Genomic DNA, 20,613 nt, shown 5'->3' with positions numbered 1-20,613 from the left:
GGATCCTTTTAAAATTTTTTTATAGTTTATTTCTGAGATAGAGAGAGACAGAGCATGAGTGGGGGAGAGGCAGAGAGAGAGAGGGAGACATAGAATCTGAAATAGGCTCCAGGCTCTGAGCTGTCAGCACAGAGCCTGACACGGGGCTCAAACCCATGAACCATGAGATCATGACCTGAGCCAAAGTCAGACGCCCAACCAACTGAGCCACCCAGGCACCCCATCAGGATCTTGACCCAGCAGTAGGCTTCATGCCCTTGGTGGAAAAATGTGTTGAATTTCACCTCTCCTGCCCCGTCTTCCTGAACTGAGCCCGTTGGGTTGACAGAAGCTAGGACTGTAAATCCTTGCAGAGAGATTTGGTTTAAAACTAATAAGGACAAGTTTTGGGTTGGATCACCACGCTGTCTCTACTGCCTGGAGCTGGCAACAGTGATGGGCAAAGAGGTACCAAGAGGGGGACTGGATCGCCTTCTGCCAAGCACTCATCCCTGCCCCCAGGTCCACCATCATTTTCTACTCTCACTAACTGCCATTAGGAGGGCCAAAGGATGCCACGGATCTTCCTGGACTCCTGTCTTTCTCTTTCTGGCTGTCTATCCATCTATCTGTCTGTCCAGCCTCTCCCTGTGGGCTAGCATCCCTTCTGGACGGGGACTCCACTCAGAGCCAAAACCTCAGACACAAGCCCCAGGAGATAACAGCCCAGTCCTCAGCAGGGTCTTGTAGAAAAAGTTCTGGTGCCTCGGCTGTCACCCCAATTATGTTTGTCTGTGCTATGATCTAGCTGTCATGAATTAAAAAGGAACACAGGGGGTTTAAGGCAAGGAAATGTTTAGAAACGGAGAGAGGATGAAAGAAATGGGGCTGTGCTCATATGGTTTCACTTGAATGTATTCAGGTCTGGTGGAGACAGGAGGACATTCAACTTCTAATTAACGAGTCGCTCCTCCTGTCCAGACAATTCCCCCATCTCCCTCTCTGCAGATGGGGGCCCGAGTTCTCCTGGAGCCAGGCGACTCTCTGCATAGGCTACACTTCCCCCGGTTCCATGAAGCTACTCCCACCCGTCCGACTGTGCGCTGGCGCGTCTCCACCTTGCTTGGGCCTCAGCCCTGCCATCTCTCATCGACAACTTGTTCTGATGCTTAATTGACAAGACCATAACCTTTGAAGGGCATTTTATGGGCTTGGCTCTCACCACCAAATCTATCTCAAGTTAAACTGGTTTCTATTTACTCACACCAAAGAGCCCAGAAGGTAAGAAGGGGCCATTGCTGACACTGCAATCACGACTGTTATTGAAATCTGGGTCTTCTTGACTTATTGCGAGGTTTTAGATGGGCCCTGATTGCAAGTTCTACCCCAGTCGGAGCAACAGCTGTATGAGTTCAGATGCCCTATTTGTAGCTACATCATCTTGAGAAACATGGAGGAATAGAAGACGCAAGCAAACAGTGTGTCAAAGTGTGAGCAGAAAAGGAGAACCAGAAGTTCTGGCATCCCTTATTCAGATTACATTCTTCACCACCTTCAGTCTTTGTTTCCATACACAGACTTTCCAGGGGCTTCATCTCTGCATCTTCTAGATCTTTCTGTTTAGAGTAGGATGGATCCCAAGTTCTACCCACCAATCATATCCCCCAGTGCCTTGACATCCAGACATGTCTGAAGTGGCCTTGTTCCTCCCTATCTTTCTGAACCCAACAAATGCTCTCTTTCAAAAAGTTCTATCCATAATTTTTCCCAAGTTAAGGGAGCTCAGCTTTCTCCCCACTTCCCAGCCCTCAAGTGGAGCTCTCTGCTTAGAGAATCCCACCCCCCTTTATGCTATCTCTGATGGCCACACCCTGTCATTCTTTAGGTCTCGGAGAGGCTATTCCTGCCTTTCACTTAAGGTAGAACCCAAACCTGATTACTCTCTGTTTCAAAACCCTACTTATTCCTTTCAAAGTCCTTATCACTGCTTGTCATTATTATTATTATTATTAGTCATTTTTTTTGGTCTTGTCTCCCCCTCTAGACCTTGGCTCCACTTGTTGAATGAATGAATGAGTGAATGAACTGGACAGATGGAGGAAACTGCATGCCTCCTGTGCACACGCCACTCTTCCTGTGCTGGTGATACAACATTCAACAAGCCAGAGGCCCTGTAGGAAAGTGAAATCGTGAGAGACGTCTGCAAAGCCTGAGGGCTGAGACCCAGGCAGAAGGAAGGGGACAGCATCTCACGTGCCGAAAGCAAAGTCTGATATAAATATCGCACAAAATCTATTGGTGTTACCAGCAGAGAGGGCAACTGCTTTTTAATAGAAGAAGATCTTCCTTGGAGGCGATTATGAGGCCCTGATAAGGATCAGGTGACATGTTGAGGTTTTGCAGATGGATTAATGTCTGTTTACATCTAGTTGCTTGCGGCATCAGGGAATTCTTGGTTTTCAGGGGGAAGGTGGGAGAGACAGCCTCTGCAGAAAGCTGTGTGGGCAGAGCTCTTCTAGGTATTATTGTGGGGAGCCACTGCCTGCTGTGGGTCACAGAGCAAGCTGGAAAGAAAACCAGGGCATTGGGGAGGAACTTCCATGTAGAAAACACCAGCCAAGATTCTGGTAAGCCTCCCCTTTCCCTTTCTCCCAAACCTCAAAGGTTTGCCAGTAGGGTGGAAAATTATTGCTGATATGGAGGAACTCCAGGGAACAGAGGTCTGGGGTCTTTCAAGGCAAAGTCACCTGATACACAATAGAACTGCAGTGTTGAGCAGCCACAAAGGAAGGAAGGAAGGAAGCCAAAAAGGAAGATGAGTTTCTCTTACACAGGTCGTCCCAAATGCTGTCTTAAACATGAATACTCTTGTTAGGAGATACTGCTCTTCCCTGAGCTTCACATAGGGGTAAACTGAGGCCCAGGTCAAGCCAATGGCGGACCCAACCACAATGGAACAGGGTCTGGCTCCTGGCTCGCTGCACTGTGACCCAGGAGGCATACACAGCAAACCTGCAGCTCAAGACTGAAATCCCCTGGGTTGGGTCAGTTCAGCCCTCCCAGTGCAGTGAGGTTGTATGCAGCCCACAGGTTTACTGGCCACACTTTCCATCTTAAGTGCACAGGGTTTCTGAAGTGGGTGCCAAAGTCCCTCAGGTATCAAGGCTTGGGCACATCTCTGAAGCTAGAGCAACGAGCCCGGGGAAGGGTCCACGGGCCTGCTTTTCCCACCCTGTGGCAGCCATCAGGGAAGATGCCAGTGATTATCATGCCGCCTCAGAGGCAACCCTCTGCCCACACCTTGAAGTTCAAACTCTTGACAGACTCGCTCTCATAAACCCAACTAGAGGTCAAACTCAATGGAAAACACACCTAAGCAGTTCAGTGGTACCTTGTACATGGAGTTACCACACATCTTTCGTTGCCTGCAACAGTCCAGGTTTATATGAGTGGTCTAGGCAAAATCATAATAATGCCCCCTTTTACCTTCAAAGCTCATGTAGTTTGGACAACAAATTCCAGGGTCTTCCTACTTATAAAGCACATACCGGAAAAACCAAATGTTATGGAATCCCCATAGTGATGATGCTATTTTAAAGCGTATACACCCATTACCATGAACACGCCTCACTCCCACGCCTCTATCAACCACCCATCAGATAGAACTCTCACTACACCATGCACAGCATGTAGCCATTAATCCAGCATGCATCAACAGCATGCGCCCAGCCACAAGCCATGTTTTCATACTTCTAATAACACTTGAGTCTCCCAGGCACAGCGGATGTGGCTTTCTCCCTTCCACTGCTCAGGCCTACACACAACCACACATTATCTCATAATTTGGGGAGCACCCGGACAAACGCTCATCCTTGGACATCCATCCCAGTCAACTAAGCCTTCAGGGATTTAGAACAGAAAGGCCTGGCTGTTATAATGGCTACAACCTTGTAAGGACATGAGTCCAAGTTCATTAAGAAGCTCTGTGCAGATGAACCCTGTTGCCGTTGTGATTAATAATCATAATAGACATTCAGCTGGAGGGCTTCCCAGCTGCGCCTCCCAGGGCCCGGTTCTGGGATCCCCTCTCTATCCACCAGTGAGTAATGGTTAGGTTTATTGGAAACTCTCTTTCCATTTTTTATGGCTTCAATTAAGTGATGGGGAGAATCCATCATGTAACCTTCTTGCTGCACTGCTAAAGACTTCCGGAGGGGAAAATATTTATCAAACCCCAAACCATCAGAGGAGAGACTGCGGTAAACCTAACAGGAGGCTGGGGTAGCAGAGAGGTGACCGAGGTGGTAGACCAAGGAGAGGAAAATATCCACACAGAGGTTTTCTGCCTGGACAAGAGCCACACTGTCTGTAAAAACTCTGCTCATTTCACAAACACTAGGCTACTTTTCCCTCCTCACCTCAAAGCCCATATCCCCATGAAGCATTCCACCAAATATCCCAGCCATGTGGAATCCCATAGCCCAACATGTTCAAGGAGGCAACAAGAACAGAGACCCTGGTATGAGGAGTCCTCATCGTTGGGTCTCAGGGTGTTCATCCGATGGGTGGTTCCTGGTGCTGCAGTGTCTGTGGAAACATGGCACCCCACTTGGAAAACTGTCCACATTCCTCATGAAAACCGTAGTGCTTGTATCAGTAAGAATGCCAAAGAACCCATTTTCTGGTTGTAACTACAAATTCTTCCCAATGTCAATGACAACAAATCCTTCCCCAGTCAATTCATTAGGATCCACAACCTCTATCTTTGGCCCGAAGTTGGCCCTTATCCCCTCCCTGACCTCTGCCCAGGCGGCCCTGGAGGTAAGCAGAGCTGGCTCTTACTCTTCCCTTTAAATTATTCACATCCCAATCTTGGCCACTGGCATTAATCTTTCATTTGCTATTTAGACATCTGATTCCTGGGGCAGGATTGAGAGGTGTCACTTGGGAGATCGGGTGGGCCTGAGGCGAGGTCTGAAGGGAGTGGGAGACCTACAGAGCAACAAGGGCCTGCCTAGAATTAATGGGGTCATCACCCTGCTCCCCATTGCCCAGAGGAGGAAGAGCCAGAGACAGGAGACACAGATGTGTCTGAAGGAATGAAATCCCAGGTCCAACTGCTTGGGAAGGAGTGGGCGCACATGTGCACACATACATGTGTGAGGGCGGGCTGGCGGTCTCTCAGCTCACAGGGTAGGTGGGGTTAGAAGACTTGACTCTGACTTGGTACAGAGCACAGAGCTATGGGGAGAGCTGGCAGCTGGGAAGGGAAAATAGGAATCAAATAAAAAGGAGACCTATGTGAGCCCAGGGAGACATGGGATTGTCTCCATATGCTAAGTGGTTGTAACTCAAAGTTAGACAGTCTTAGTCCTCAAGACTTCACTCTAATAGAAGAGAAAGGATGGAAATATATCCCCCTCTCTTCCTCTTCCTCCTCCTCTTCCTCCTTCTTCTCAGCTAATATTTACAGAATGCCAGCCATGGTGCTAAATGATCTACATTCACTCTCAGGTTAATGGTCACAACCATCCTAGCAGGTAGGACTACTAAGTACCCTCAGTTTACAGTCAAGGAAACTGAGGCTTGGAAGAGTTAAGTAAATTGCTCAAGGTCCTGTAGCTAATGAGTGGTCATGAGGGTTCAAGCTAAGGAAGTTAGACTACAGATAGCAAGCTCTTAACTGGGGACATAAGAAGAAAGAAATAGACAAACACAATAATGACCCAGGAGTGTTGGGAACAGAGGTTAGTGATATGCAGTAAGGTAGTTACTAGACACATGTGTTAAGTGAAAATTAAATGAAATTTAAGATCCAGTGCTTCAGTCACACTAGCCACCATTTCAAGGTCTTCATAGTTACATGTGGCTAGCGGCTGCCATAGTGACCAGAGGAGATGGGAATATTGCCGTCATTCCTGAGAGTTTTACTGGATGGTGCTAAGTGAGAGGACTGTGCAAGACATTGGCAAGATGGGATGCCCTTCAGGAAAAGGACTGTAATGACATGTGAGCTGATCAGATCTAGAAAGGAAAAGAAATGGGGCAACAAGGGGAGAAGAGAGTGAGGGCAGTAAGACAAAGATCAATAGGTCAGCATCACTAACAAGTGAGACTTCACCCAACATCACGGAAGACAGAGACTTGTGGATTTGAATGTCCATCCCCTTCTCATTACAATTGAGGCCAGTGACCACTAGGGAAGTCACTTGTCCTGGGTCACACGGTCAGTAAAGACCAGGGTTCTTCTCTTCCCACCCAGCCTGTCACCCTGGGCCCTTCCCATTTTCTCTTGAGATGTGTACGCTGAGGCAATTTTCATCATTTATCTCACATTCTGACTCCCAACAGATAGGTTTTGCTTGGGAGCAATCAAGTCATTACCCCTAATGCTGAATCTTCCCTTCTTGTGATGGCACAAGGCTCTCCAAGAATGAGAAGTTGGGCCTTTTGTAAAAGAGCAGCCATTGGAAAGATAAGTGGCAAAACTGGAGCTTGGGAAGCAGCCAAGTAGGACTCTGTTCTCTACTCTGTTCCTATATGGCTTAGGGCATACGGTGGCCAGTCAGTAAACACTTCTCAAGTAAACCCATGACTGGTTGGTTGGATGGATGACATCTGTCAAAGAGTCCTTTAGCCACTTTATAGATGGTGCCACATCCCCACCTCCCACACACTGCTATCCCCACATGCACAGGTGCCTCTCCACAAACCACTGCAAGGGGAAACTGTCTCAGAATATGGAACAAATTCAAGTGCAATTCAGAGCCCAACATTAAAGGTGATAATCAGGACAAAGAAAGGGTTTGTGTCTCTGCAAGGGGAAGTTGCTAGATAGCTGTTTTGCCTGCACTAGAAATCCACAGACTCTCTCTTAGGCTAAGTTTATGACCACTCTACAGGGACCCCTGCTTCCCTTCTGGCCTCAGAGATCATTACCTATCTCCTTGTGCACAGCTAATCCATCCTCCTGACATCTCACTTACTGACCGGGGCTATCGGGGAGCCTCTGATAGCTGGAGATGAAATGGCAAAAGATACCCCTCATCTGAAGGCATTATTGGGCATTATTTTCTCCTCTATGTAAAGAAGCTGGTTCTCTGCCCTCATAGAGGGGCTGCACTTGGGTTTGGGGCTCCTCCTTTGCCTGTCTCTAGATCCTTGCTCCATCGTGTTCCCTCAAATTCCATATTTAGCCATTTAAATGATAAAACTGTTTGGAGACAGAATGAGAAATGTCAGAATATAGACTTCATCCTGTAGATAAGGAATGAGGTAATGCTTTAGCTCACAAATTCCTCGAGGGTAGAGATTTTAATTCTGTATCTTTTAAATCTTTCTCCCAATGTGCAGGAAAATGCCAGGCATATATAATAAACAACCAATATAACGGAAGAATAAATAAATGAGAGACAGAGAGAGACACAGAGAGTGAGAGAGAAGGAGAGAAGGAGGGAGCCCATTGGCACTAAACCTGTTACTCCGGCTCATACCCAGTCTGCTATTGTTTGATCCCCAGGAACGATAACTTACATGCTCCTTGGTCCTTGAGTCTCTATTCTCTTTCTTGTGTCCCCAATCTCTCTTTCATTTCTATGGGGGCACTACTTTCTCTGTAATTGCCTGGTACTCATCCTCTGAAAGTCTGTCTTTCTTGGTCATTTTGTTTTATTTGGATAAAATTCCCCTAATCCATTGTTCCTCATGTTTGATACCTTTTGAGCCAATTTAGCATGGCAGATTCTGGATACTGACAGAATCTTAGTGATTACCCATAGTCAAAGCACCCAGCCAACCCTGCCCCCAGACACCAGGGCTCTCCAACTCCCCTGTAGCCCTGTAAGCAGCACCTAGCCACCCTCTTGCTGCTGCTATCACTTTTATTATATTTTATTAAAGAAAGATTAGACCCTTTCTCAAGGTCCTAAAGTGACTTGAACTTTAAGAAAGTTTCTCTTCATTGTCCATCCAGGTTCATTCATCTTACCTACTAGATTCACCATACCATATGTCTACACCGGTCTCTCAGACTACAATAAAATTCGCCACAAGTTCTTGGAATCCTCCCCTATTGATTGTTAATTTAAAGGAGACCACAGTCTGTTTTTCATCGTGATGTGATGGTTGAAAGCCTCCTGATGAACAAGCCTCCTTGGCCTTCCAAAAGTTTCAGGATCAGGATGGACCCTACCCAGCTTAGCTTTTAAGACCTGGAATAGTCTGTTTCAGACAAAGCATGTTGTATTACAATGACCGTGGTTACCTGGTCATCTAAGGCCTTTATGGAGGACGCCCAGAGTTAATGGCTTTGAGAATATGAAGTTTGGCTACACACTTGTTCACTGATTCACTATTTGAAATTCAACAGACACACTGGGCACAGCTGGGAGAGAGGAAGGGGAAAGCAGGTAGCCTTGTTCTCATTCTGTCTCTAAGATCAAGGCAAATGCTCTTGTGCAAATCAATGGTTTTCCTTCCATTGCATTAAGAAACATGGGCAGTGATGAGGGGGCAGAGGAGCAGAAGGAAAGGAAAAGGGACAGGGTGAGGTCAGGAGGGTGGGAAAAAGGGAGGGGGAGGAGGAGGAGGGAGGAGGAGGGTAGTAATAGATTCTTCCCCTTCACTTCCTCCATGCCTGCATCTCTGTTCCTTTCTAATGGCTGGGCCAGCGATTCATTCCCATTGATCACTATTGATGTTTTTCAATTATATCCGTGACTTTTCTGGCAATATGTTTGTAAACACAAAGGCTTCTCAGATCTTGCCTCTTGTCACCTTGCACAAGAGCTGTCCTTCATCACTGCATATCGGTCGTCAATTGAAGAGGTCAGTAAAGGAGCTACATACCCTTGGTCCTGGGTCTTGCTTGTTTTTTTCTTTTTCTGTCCAGGAGTGAGCATTCCTCATTCTTTGCTCTCTGGGGGTAAAGGGAACCTTCCTCTTCAAGGGGGAGAAAATTGGGTGGAAACAAGGGAACATCCCTACCTGGGGTCACATCTCAGCCATTGTTTTCAACTGTGCTCTGGGGTTGGGCGGGGGTGGGGTGCTGGGGGGGTTGCCATGCAGAATCCTGCACCCAGCAGCCTAGCTTGAGCCTGGGCTATAGGAACAGACTACTGTGCTCCTGAGCCGAGGTCACTGAGAGGCCTGCATCCAAATCTTATCGCAGATACCCAGGTGAATGATAGTAAATTTCCTACGTTCACCTAGACCGATAGCTTTCCAACATTTTCACCAAGACTTATAAATAAGAAAAACAGTTCTCATCATGAGTGAGTATATCCATTCATATTTCACTTAAATAAAAGCTTAAGGAAAGTAAAAAAAAAAAATGTGTAAGGAGAAATTAGCCTTACAACAAGTGATTGTACTCTAGTATTTTCTGTCCATTGTTCTATTTTTGTAAAACTTATTTTTAATACTGATCATGTTGCGCTAAGTTGATTCAAGACTGACTTATGAGTTGTGACCCACAGTTTGGAAAAAAATACTAGACTAGACTGGGGTTAACGAACTTTTCTGTAAAGGGTGGACAAGAAATATTTTCAGCTTTGCAGGCCATATTATCTGTCACAATCATTCAACTCTGCCATCCATTGCCACATGAAGGCAGCCACAGACAATACATAAACAAGTGTGACCATGTTCCAATAAAACTTTACTTATGTGCACTAAAAGGCCCATTTTATCTAATCTTCATGTGTCCTGAAATATTCTTTTGATTTTTTTTAAACCATTAAATAACATTAAGACCATTCTTAGCTCACAGGCTATACAAAATCAGGAGGTGATCCTGATTTACCCTGTGGGTCATCATTTGCCAACCTGTAGCCCAGACGATGTCACCGATATTTATGGCGTGCTGCCAATTCTTTTCTTCAAGTGTTCTGGCGTCAATAGAGAGGTTGGGGCATAGGGAGTCCCAACAAGCTTGCCATAGCTGCCCACGAGCCAAGGTCAAGCTCATGTTGACCTACAGCCTCTATGTTAGTCTGAGTTATAACATATTTCATTATTTGCCCCTGTTTCCCTGAATGGTTTCTTTAGAGAAAATGTGTTTTCTATGTTACAGGTTTCTCACACGTCCTTGAAATGTCTCTTTGCTTGCTTATCTTCTCCATTAAGACTGTGAGCCAGTAGTTTCCAGAAGCTGCTGGTCCAGTGGAAAGGGAGGGAGACTCTGCTCTTTCCAAGCACTTTCTTGGCTTATGTACACAGTCTACTCCCGAGGCTCATCCCCAAGTGTTCCTCCATGCTTACCCTTGGGCGTTAGCCGACCACTGCTCCATCACCTAACCTAAAGCCACATGGTCTTGGATGTCCCCCAAGAGGCTCCAGCACAACAAAAGGCCCCTCACTTCTGAGTATTTGAATAGGAATGAGAAGCCTCACTTTTTAAATTGTAGTAAAACATACATAACATAAAACCCATCACTGTCACCATTTTTAAGCGGTAGCATTAAGCTCATTCACATTGTTGTGCAACCAATCTCTAGGACTCTCTTCACCTTGAAGAACTGAAACTCTGTACCCATTAGATAACAAGTCCCCCTCTGCCTTCCCCTCAGCCCCTGGAAACCACCATTCTAGTTTCTGTTTCTATGGACTGACGACTCTAGGTATCATAGGAGTGGAGTCATACGGTATTTGTCCTTTTGTGTCTGGCTTGTTTCACTTCGCGTGATGTACCTCCATGTTCGTCCATGTTGTAGCATGTGCCAGAATTTCCTTCCTTCTTAAGGCCAAATAAGTGAACACTGACTTTTAAAAGATGAGTCCCTTAATTCCCTAGGAAGTAAGGGGATAACTGGGCCTTTGTCAAGTTTTAACACATGACAAAATTCAAGACAAACTCTTCATCTTTCCTCCTAGCGGTATCCATCTCCTCATCTATTCTGTGTCCACTGAATATCACCCAGTCCTGCTCACCCTCTGGCTCTTGGTTACTGCGGTATCAGGGAGAGGGGGCAGGCTTTATTTATGACACCCCTGAATCTAAATCTTAGCTGCTTTTTCACTTCATTAGCTACAGGTTTTAACCCGAGCTTCATCTATAAAACGAAAATATCGACTTTATAATATAATACCTGTTGTAAAAATGAACTGAAAGGCTCAGCATATCTAACACAAAGCTTAGAATATAGTACTCAAAATGATAATAATAATAATCATAAATATTATTATTAGCGTAATTAGTGTCAGGGTCATAGTCTGATTCCTAGTATCCCAAATGACCCCTGGAAATCCCCCCAGGAGAATATCAGAACCTCTTTTTTTGAGACACCAATTGATTTACTACAAAAAGCACCACAGTCCAGGCCTGGGACTCAGGTGTCATATACACCACTGCCTCCCTGTGACCTGGGCATGCCGTTGTCTTTCTCTGTTGCTTGGCCTCCTCCTTTGTGAAGTAGATCAAATAATGCCTCTAAAATCTTCCCCACAATGAGGCAATGTCTTCAAAGGGCTCTGAGCCTTTCACAGGGAAGTCATTGTTAAACATACACCTGTGGTTACAGACAAATGCTGATACCTTGGGAACCAATTCACTCAGTTGGTCACTGAATGCTTTCAGTCCTCACGGTATGCCAAGCCCTATCTGAGGGGCTAGGGAACAACGATAAACTAGTAACCCCTGCACTCATCGCCATGCGTGGCGGTGCACATATGTGATCCGAAGACTTTGACTTTACTGCAGAACAACGGGGACCTTACACAGACCAAACTGATCCCAACTCAGGGAGGAGGAAGGGTAGAAAATTTGTATCTTTTGGGGCTCGGTGGTATTCTCCATCCACAATGATACTTAATCCTCCTCCTATATGGACAAATATAAAGAGGCACAGAGAGGGGCGCNTAAAAAGTTTTAAAAAAAAAAAAAGAGGCACAGAGAGAATATGTGATCAGCCCAAAGTCATACAGCTGATATATCATAAAGCTGAGATCAAAAACATGTTTGTCTCCCTCTAGAAGCTATGAAGTGTGCATAGTCTAAGCAGCCTTATAGTAAGGAGTCATCCTAATTGTCCATCAGAAGCCCATCTGGAGACGGATGCACGTTGGTCCTATCTAATGGCCTGGCTCTTGTTCCTTTCCGTCTCCTTTATGGCTCATACTAATTAGTGATGTGCATAGTCCAATGTCCAGTTGCTGATTAATTGGTTATTGGGTTTGCAGAGGGAAGAGAAGTAGTATTCACTGAGTGCTTTCCAAGACCCCAGCCCTGTTCCAGGAGCTTTTGGCCATACATTAGCTCTCTTAATCCCCATAATAGCCCTGTAAAGTGGGTATTATTACCCCATCAGACAGAGGGTCCAAAAGGTTAAGTAATTCTGGACATTCCAGAAGATGGATGAACCAAGTGGCCCAGCACCTTGGGAAACCACTGAAGGTGGGAACCTCAGGCAGACCCTCCCTTAGCCAAAGGAGACAGACCTTTCCACCTCATCAGCCTTGCAGAGGCAGGGAGAATAAAACAGATCATGCGGTGGGTTCAAATTAAGAACATTTATCATCAGCCCTGCCCCTCCGGGTGGCTCAGAATTCTTTCCATAACTCCTGAGCTTTGTTTATCCTCCTCAGCCTCCCTGTGACCACGGTGGAATTCTCTAAGAAGAGTCAGTGATAAGGTAAAGCTGCATATGGAGGGCTCCCCCTTCCCAGCACTGTGCTAGATTCTCTGCATCCATCATCTTCTTTCATTTTTGTAACAATTACATCAAATCTCTATTTCCATCTTGCAACATTTGTGCATTTCATTTGGTTTTTCCCAAGTGACCAAAGCTTACAAGGTAAAGTGATCCTCCCTGGCTCACCAGCTAGGAAGTGCAGAGCCTGGCTTCGGGCCTGCCCCGCCCACCCTAACAGATCCTTCCTGCTGCTATGAAGACAATGCAGAGGCTTCCCCCTCCGACTTTACTGATGGATAAACTGAGTCCATGAACAGAGCAGGGCACTGGCTGCAGAGAATTGGGGCTAGACTCCAGTCCCACTTCCATTTGGCTTTCCTAGAGATGGTAATGGAGCCAAAGAGAGGAGGTGAACTGTGAGAGATGCCTGATAAAAGCTAATGTTGAAAAATAAATGGAGTAATTTGTTTAATTGCTCATCACTCCTCTTTTCCGCAAAAGCACAGGGTTTTAAAGAATTCCACTCCTCCCTGAAATGATCTGATAACAAAATATCTGATTGTCACTGGCCCTCCTTCTCGCTCTCCCTGCTGCAGAATGTTTTCTGTTTAGCCCTGTCCTATGTCTTCGTAATTGTATTATTCTCATAGCAACGCACGGAAGCGTCTGGGCCAAGAGGAAAATGTAACTGGCTCTCCAAGAGAATGCACTGCTCACACCCTCCCTGCCCCTCCATGCTGGGCAGGACAGCACCCAGGGCACCCCCCACAGCCATCCCAGGGTCCCAGGACTGCACTGTCCCCACACGGTCCCCTGAGCCGGCCCTTGGAGGCTTGCTCCACTTCAGCTGTCCCAAGGAGAACAAGCAAGGAAGGGAAGGGAAGGAACCCAGGCTTCCTCTTCTGCAGGGTCTCTGGACTTCCTGGCTGCAAGAAGGAGGTAAACTTGACCCCTGTCTTCCAACTTCACGCCTTGGAAATGCAAGCATTATGGATTCACATGCTGCTTCTGCGAGGCCGCCTTGGCTGTGTTTAGTCCCATCTCTGAGCTCCTTTTGGAGAAAAGGCAGTTCCAAGAAACCCACTGCCAACTCCCAAGTCCTGAGGCAGGCTGTGGTCGGTTGAGGGAGCAGGAAAGGGAACGCAGCTGGGGAGCTGCTGGCTGCCTAGCTGGGGGCAGGCGGGAGCAGCACCTCTAGAGGACACTCAGTCAGGCTGAGGCCTTTTCCATGCCCCCACGGGGACACAAGCCCTGAGTAGCCCCCACCCTGCCTGGCATGTCAGGAGGTCGGTTGCGCCCGCCTCAGAGTTCCTGGCCTGGGGTTCCTTGCAACGTCCTCACCTCCAGTTCGAGAACACATTGTACCATGGACTCTGCCCCCTATACACTCAATCTGGAACTGTCCTTAGAATAAACAGCCTCTCCCAAATGGTGCTTTCTGCCAGCGGGTCCTATGGCAGCTGTCAGTCTCTGTGCTAGCGCAGGGTCCTGGCTCGGGTGCGTGAGTCCCAGCCAGGGCGAGCCCTCCACGCACCCTCTCCTTCCCTCCTCCATCCTTAGAAGCCACGGCGAAAGATTCTCCCAGGCCCACCCCAGGCGTTTGGTGTCTGAGCCCCCCTGCACCCAGATATGGTGCGCGGCCCTGCCCTGCCCTCACCGCCCACTTCAGACGCACTGTGTTGCCCCCCCTTCCCGAGGAAACTGTCTGGAACACAGAAAACCATGCTCCCTGGCCTCCTCCTGGCTGCCAAATGCAGACAAGGGCCCGCACCTGGCCCCCGTCCTTGGAGGCTGCTCTCACTGCTCAGGCTTTGTCAGTCTCTTCTATGTCTCCCTAGCGCCAAGATTATACAAGGGGAAAGTTTTTTTCTCCTCCTTCCAGAGTGTAGACCAATTAGCATTTTTTAAATTACCATTGGAGAAATACACCTAATTAGCCACTTTAAAGGAAAGCTTTAAAAAAAAAAGTCATAAATTTCTAACTGGCCACAGCTTGGAGACACTTTTAAAGCTAATTGTGTGTTTCTGGTACTAACAGGGGAATTGGTAAAAGTTAGAAAACGGATTTTATGACCTTGGTGGGAAGGGGAAGGAAATGACTGGCTGACCTCCTCAGGCCAGGGAAGGGTTAATTTCTATTTACTGGAATCAATGGGGCTCTGCTCCCTCCTCCCCCACCTTCCTCCCTCCATCTCACCTCAAGTTGGGTATCTGGTTGGTCAGGGGTACCTGCTTTTAAGGTGAATGGGAGGCAGGCTTGTAGCCAGGCAATAATGCAAGGAGGCAGAAAAAGAACCAAGAGAGAGAAGAACAGGAAGGAATGTAGAGAAGAAAGAAACAGTTGAGGAAACGAAGAGCGAGGAACCAAAGCCAAATTCCAGAAGCCTGCTTCTCATTTGCGCCTCCCATTAAACCATGCATCGTGTGTGCGCCTGGGCTGGGGCCCTGGGCTATACTTGCTCAGCCTGTTTCACACTGGAGGCCAAGAGGGCAGCCCGTGGGCTTCCTGCCCAGGCTCACTCTGCTTGGTGGCCTCAGACTCCCGGGTCCCCAAACAGAAATGTCATAAAGTACAGGCACAAGGCTCTGAGGGGCCTCGTTGAGGACAAAGGCAGCACAGTGGAGTTTGGGTTCCTGCAGAAGAAGCAGGAAGGCCTCTGGAGGGAAATCGTGTGCAAATGGGGAGGCCAAGGAAGATAAGATGGCAGCTCCCCCAATCATCCCGAAGACCCCACCCAACAGCCTGTCACCAGCCCTTGGATGGCCCACGGTGACACACTAGAAGAGCTACCAAGAGGGTGAGCATGGGGTTCCCCACCACCGTCTTGAGCACCATGTGTCTGGCTGGGTGGTGGGGTAGAGGCTGAGGGGAGAACAGGATGCCATTGTCTTGCCCTGACCCACGGCCCTATGTGAGGCACACACGTGTGGCCTGGGTCATGCTCGCCTGACCCTAGCTGTGGCTTCCTATTGGTTGAGGGGGCAAGAAACGGCTGCTTGGTTCTGTAAGTGGAAAAAGTGAGGCCCAGAAATGGGAAGCCATCCACTCCAGTAGAGGATTTACTACCAAATCTGCATGTCTGATGCCATTCTTGAAACCATACTCTTCATCCATAACCCTCATTTCTATATGTTACCAGAGACAATAGAAATCACGCACAGTTTGGAAACATGTTCTGGAAAGCCTACAGCATCAACGTGGGCAATAGCGTCCCCCAGAGGGCGAAAATTGGAGGGCATACAAAAATCTTACATATTACCTTCCGTATGTGGCCCTCCAAAGCTCAACACTACCTGACAAATTGTTATATTTCTTATTCGGAAGAATTTAAATTTAATTTATTTTTCTCCTAGTTGGCAGAAGGTGATGATGATGATGATGATGATGATGATGATAATAATAATAATAATAAAAGTTTGAGAAATCCTGGCCTAGAGCAGTGGCCCCAGGGGGATACACTCCATGGCCACACGAGCCAGAGATGAAGCCATTCATGTTCATCCCCTCGAATGCATAAGAAATTGGACATAGGGGTGGACTCTGCCCCGAGATAGTTGGTGACCTCTAGATGTCCCCATGAAGGCAATGAAAGAGAGCGGCACCTGGGTAGCTCTGGCAGTTAAGCGACTGACTCTTGATCTCAGCTCAGGTCATGATCTAGCAGTTTTGTGAGTTCAAGTCTCGCATCGGGCTCTGCACTGATGGCACAGACTCTGCCCTGGATTCTGTCTCTCTTTCTCTCTGTCCCTCCCTGACTTGTATGCTCCCTTCTCCCTCCCTCTCTTTCTCAAAGAAAAATAAAAAGTGGTAAGAGATTCCATATTAGTGATTGAAGTAGCATGAGAACAGGGCACCCGTGTGTGAGAGCTGCCACCCTGTCTGTTCTGTCAGGTCAGAGGAAAGAGCTTCCAGAACACAAACTACTAAGAGCTGCTTCCCACCCCTCAGCCCAGACCTTAAGCCCAGAAAGAAATGGGATGTCCAATGGACATGCCCCAGGCAACCTGAGGCAGGAACAAAGTTTGGGGCTAAGAGAATTCAGGGCCCATGGAGCCTGGGTGCTCTGGGTAGAGGACTGAGGGACAGCAAGAGACCTTTGGGTCCCCAGCACTTCATGGGCACCCCTCATACTCCCCCTTTGCTCCCCACTCTGAACAGAGGCTGGAAAGGAGGAAAGAGAAAGAGATACCTGGAAGGAGCCACTGCCTCTCCCCCACCCCCCCCCGCAGGTGGCCCTGAGCTAAGTCCTCCAAGCGAACAGTGTGGCTTCCGGCCTGACGAGTGGCGGCCTAGTAGGCAGGCAGCTCTGGGTCTGGTGGAAAGAGCTCTGGGCCCCATATGCTGGCTTCACATGCCGGCTTCAGCCTGCTGTGAACATCCATGGGAGATTACAAAGTCACGTCCTTGGAGAAGGTCTCTCTGTGCCCAATACCTTCTCTAGAACCTGCCACATATCAGGTACTTCACACCTTTGTGGAGTTTAATTTAATTCTCTTTTTTTTATTTTTTTATTTTTATTTATTTCTAGGAGAGAGAGAGAGAGACACAGTGTGAGCAGGGGAGGGTCAGAGAGAGAGGGAGATACAGACTCCGAAACAGGCTCCAGGCTCCGAGCTGGCAGTCAGCACAGAGCCCGACGCGGGGCTCAAACCCACGAACCGCGAGATCATGACCTAAAGCGAAAGTCGGACGCTTAACCGACTAAGCCACCCAGGCGCCCCTAGTTTAATTTAATTCTTTCTCAAATGTTTTCTCAAAAGGAGAACAGGAACAATAGTCTCCCTCACGTGAGAGGGGTTCTGGGAATGGTAAAAGAGATGATGTTGACGGTGTGCCCGGGAGGCAGTCTCATCAAGTGCGAGGGGAGGTGGGGGGCCCTGCCCCCATCCCACCTTGTGTTCTATAAGAACCTCCACACTTTTATCCGAAGCCGAAGCCGACCCACATCATTTCTGCAGAGCAGGGGAGAAGAGCAATGGGGAAGGGGAGAGCATCGTTGTCATCACAGAAAGAAACTGAGGTGCACCGCAAAGAAGGCCCGAGGTGACAGAGATGGCTGCGAGCAACCCCCACACGCGCTGTGTGCAAGGTCCTGCCTGGACTCAGCCCAAGGAAGGTGGCATCTCTGCCGCTCTCCCAAGGACAAGTACCAGCAGCCTCATTTTACCCACTCAGGCCCAAAGCCGCAGGACGTCCCCACATTCTCCCTCCACCGGCCCCTCCCTGGCTTCCTGGGGGCGATACAGGGCTCAAGGCTTGCATTGTTTTTTCTGTCAAGAAAGCACAAACAATTCAGTGCCAGGAGGAAAGGGCCCAGCTCCCCATTGGCTGTTGGCAGAATCCCCAGGGAGCCCTACCCACGTCACAGAGGCAGCAGAGAAAGGGAAAAGAGCCAGGCCTGTGGGGCCTGGAGCAGGAGGGAGATTTGTTATTTGTGAGTGATTAAACCAAAGCTCCCGACACCTCCGTGAGTGCTTCTCCTTGCTACCCCCACCACCCAGAGATGAGGAACTATGAGCGGTGGCTTCACCCAGACATGAGGAACTATGAGCGGTGGCTTCTTCTTGGTCCCCACCCTGGACCTACCCTGCTCAGACGTGGCCTCCAGCAGACAGCCTGGCTCTGGCCAGCCTCCAGGTCCTCACCTCCTCCCGCTCCATTCCCTGTCTGCAATTGTTTCCAATCAGTTTAGGAAACAGCTCCGAGAACAATTAGAAAAGATAACAAGAAAGAATTGCATAATTACAGTCCGTCTAGATCTCAGGCGCTTCAAAAAAAAAAAAAAAAAAAAAAAAGGCTGAGCTGAGTCCAAACAGGAATCAACACGAGGAAAAAGATGGTGATCCTGGTGAGCAGTGGGGTGCAAGGGCTGGGATCCTGGGGTGAGGGGTGCTCCTGAGTCAAGTGGGCTGGGGCCCAGACTGCTGCCCAGGCCAAAGCTTCAGAGGACAAATCTGCAAGGGGCCCAGAGCCATCCTCATGCTACCCAGACCATTGTGTAGAACAGGCCAGGTAGACCAGATAACCGTGCTTACCTGCAAGGAAGTTAGGGCCTTAGAGACCATGCATCCCAAACTTATGGGAAAGGTCCCACCCAAACCCCATAGAACTCGGGATTCTAATCCCCCACCCAAGCTTTGTCCATTTGTAGGCTCCTTAACACCAGCCTTTGAGCCCAGCAGCTCACTGGCCCTATGTACTGGGAGAGAGCTCGGAAGTCCTTTATTCTTGACCAAAAAGGATGAGTATACAAAGAATGTCATCCTCTACAACAAGGTTTACAAACTTATCCTGTAAAGGGCCAGAGAGCAAACATTGAGGCCCGTGGGCTATGTGCTCTCTTTGTTGCAACTACTCAGGGCTGCTGCTGTAGCATGCCAGCAGCCAGAGACAAACATAAGCCAATGGGCATGGCCCAGTTCCAGCAAATCTTTACTCACGGACAGTGAAGTCTGAATTTCATATCATTTTCATATGCCACAAAATATTATTGTTTTTTAATGTTTATTTATTTTGAGAGAGAAAGAGTGCATGAGTGGGGGATTGGTGCAAAGAGAGGGGTAGGGAGAGAGAATCCCAAGGAGGCTCTGCACTGTCAGCACAGACCTGATGCAAGGCTCAATCCCACGAACCATGAGAACTTCAGCTGAAATCAAGAGTTGGATGTTTAATGGACTGAGCCACCCAGGCACCCAGAAATATTATTCTTTTTAAAAGACTTTTCCCTAACCGTTTAAAAATGTAAGAACTGCTGTTTGCTTGTAGGCTGTGGAAAAACAGGTGGCCCAAATCTGGGCTGTGGAGCAGAGTTTGCCAACCTCTACTCTCCACGGAGCTAGAGGACTGTGGTTCTCAGATTGATTCACACACACAGCTTAGACATGACTCATGGACTCAGCCTGACATTGGAGTCTTGATAGTCAGTCTTTTCTGGGTCACACTGGGGTGATGGGCCAGGCCACCACCTATCTTGTGAAGACCTCAGGAAATCTCCTTACAAGAGTGATTTGACATCACTGCCAAATATGAGTGAGATGGACAAACAGTGGAGAGATTTCCCTAGCCAAGGAAGTAATCCTCTTCATAAATGAATGGAAGAAGGATTGGGTTGGAATTCAGCCCTCTCTAGCCAAGACAGAGGGTCTCCTGGCATATAAGGCAATAAAGGACCAACCTTCTGGCTTTCTACGCAGCACAACCCAGCTTACCACTGTGTTCTCCCACATCCTCTGCTCTTAGCATCAGGGAGTACAAGCATCTACATTCATTTAAAACAAATGTATTGTGTGGATTGCCTCCTATGGCACTGCGCCAGATGCCAGTTGGGCACAGGATATCAGAAACATACCGATACCAACTCTCCATTCACTTCGTACCTTGAGGACTGAGCCCTATTATTCTTTTCATTCCCAGCACCCGGCATTGCACGGGACACAAGGAGAGTCTCAGTAAATGGTGAATAAATGAGTAAATAAATGTAAGTGCAAGATGGAAATGATTAGAGGCATAAGGAAGATAGATCAAATCCTATGGAAGTTGAGAGGAGCAAGAATTTGTGCCCAGTTAGGGAAATCAAGGAAGGCCCCATGACAGTGGATGCAGATAAGCCAAGCCTGACAAAATGGGTGGGGTTGGAGCATGTATAGCTGGGGCAGAGAGAGAGAAGAGGCATTCCAGCCAGAAGGATACCCAGCCATCTCCAGGAACACCTGTAGTTTCGCTTTGCTGATCCATGGGCGCAGGAAAGGAATAACGATGGGTGCTAAGAGCCCAGAGCTGAACTGTGTCTGGATCACTGAGGGCCCAGAATGTCAGACAAAGGAGTTTAAATGTGTGGGCGGAAGGAGGGGTTGGGTTTTCTGAACAGAGGTGGTTGGGTGCTGATGAGATTAGGAAGATTAATCTGGCAGTAGAGAGCATCAGGACTGGAGTAAGCAAGGAATCCATTTAAGAAATCCTCAAGCAGGAAGGACAGAAGCAGGCAGATTGAGTTACTCCACTGGC

General features: G+C 48.0%; 1 protein-coding gene across 4 annotated transcripts in view; it reads right to left on the bottom strand.

Moving 5' to 3' along the window:
* The window catches only part of PLXNA4 (plexin A4), a 365,933-nt gene that overhangs the window by 271,712 nt on the left and 73,608 nt on the right, over positions 1-20,613 (bottom strand). Inside the window, exon 3 of one of the 4 annotated variants that reach the window (XM_077770661.1) lies at positions 1,365-1,381. The exons of the other annotated variants lie outside the window; for them this stretch is intronic. Within the exon in view, the coding sequence (XP_077626787.1) occupies positions 1,365-1,381 (17 nt within the window). The remainder of the gene's footprint in view (positions 1-1,364; positions 1,382-20,613) is intronic. 4 annotated transcript variants of the gene reach the window in all.

Source organism: Crocuta crocuta, unplaced genomic scaffold (genome assembly GCF_008692635.1).
Source record: "Crocuta crocuta isolate KB4526 unplaced genomic scaffold, BGI_CrCroc_1.0 scaffold266, whole genome shotgun sequence".
In the NCBI taxonomy this organism is placed as follows: Eukaryota; Metazoa; Chordata; class Mammalia; order Carnivora; family Hyaenidae; genus Crocuta; species Crocuta crocuta.
This window is presented reverse-complemented; position numbering and strand designations above follow the sequence as displayed.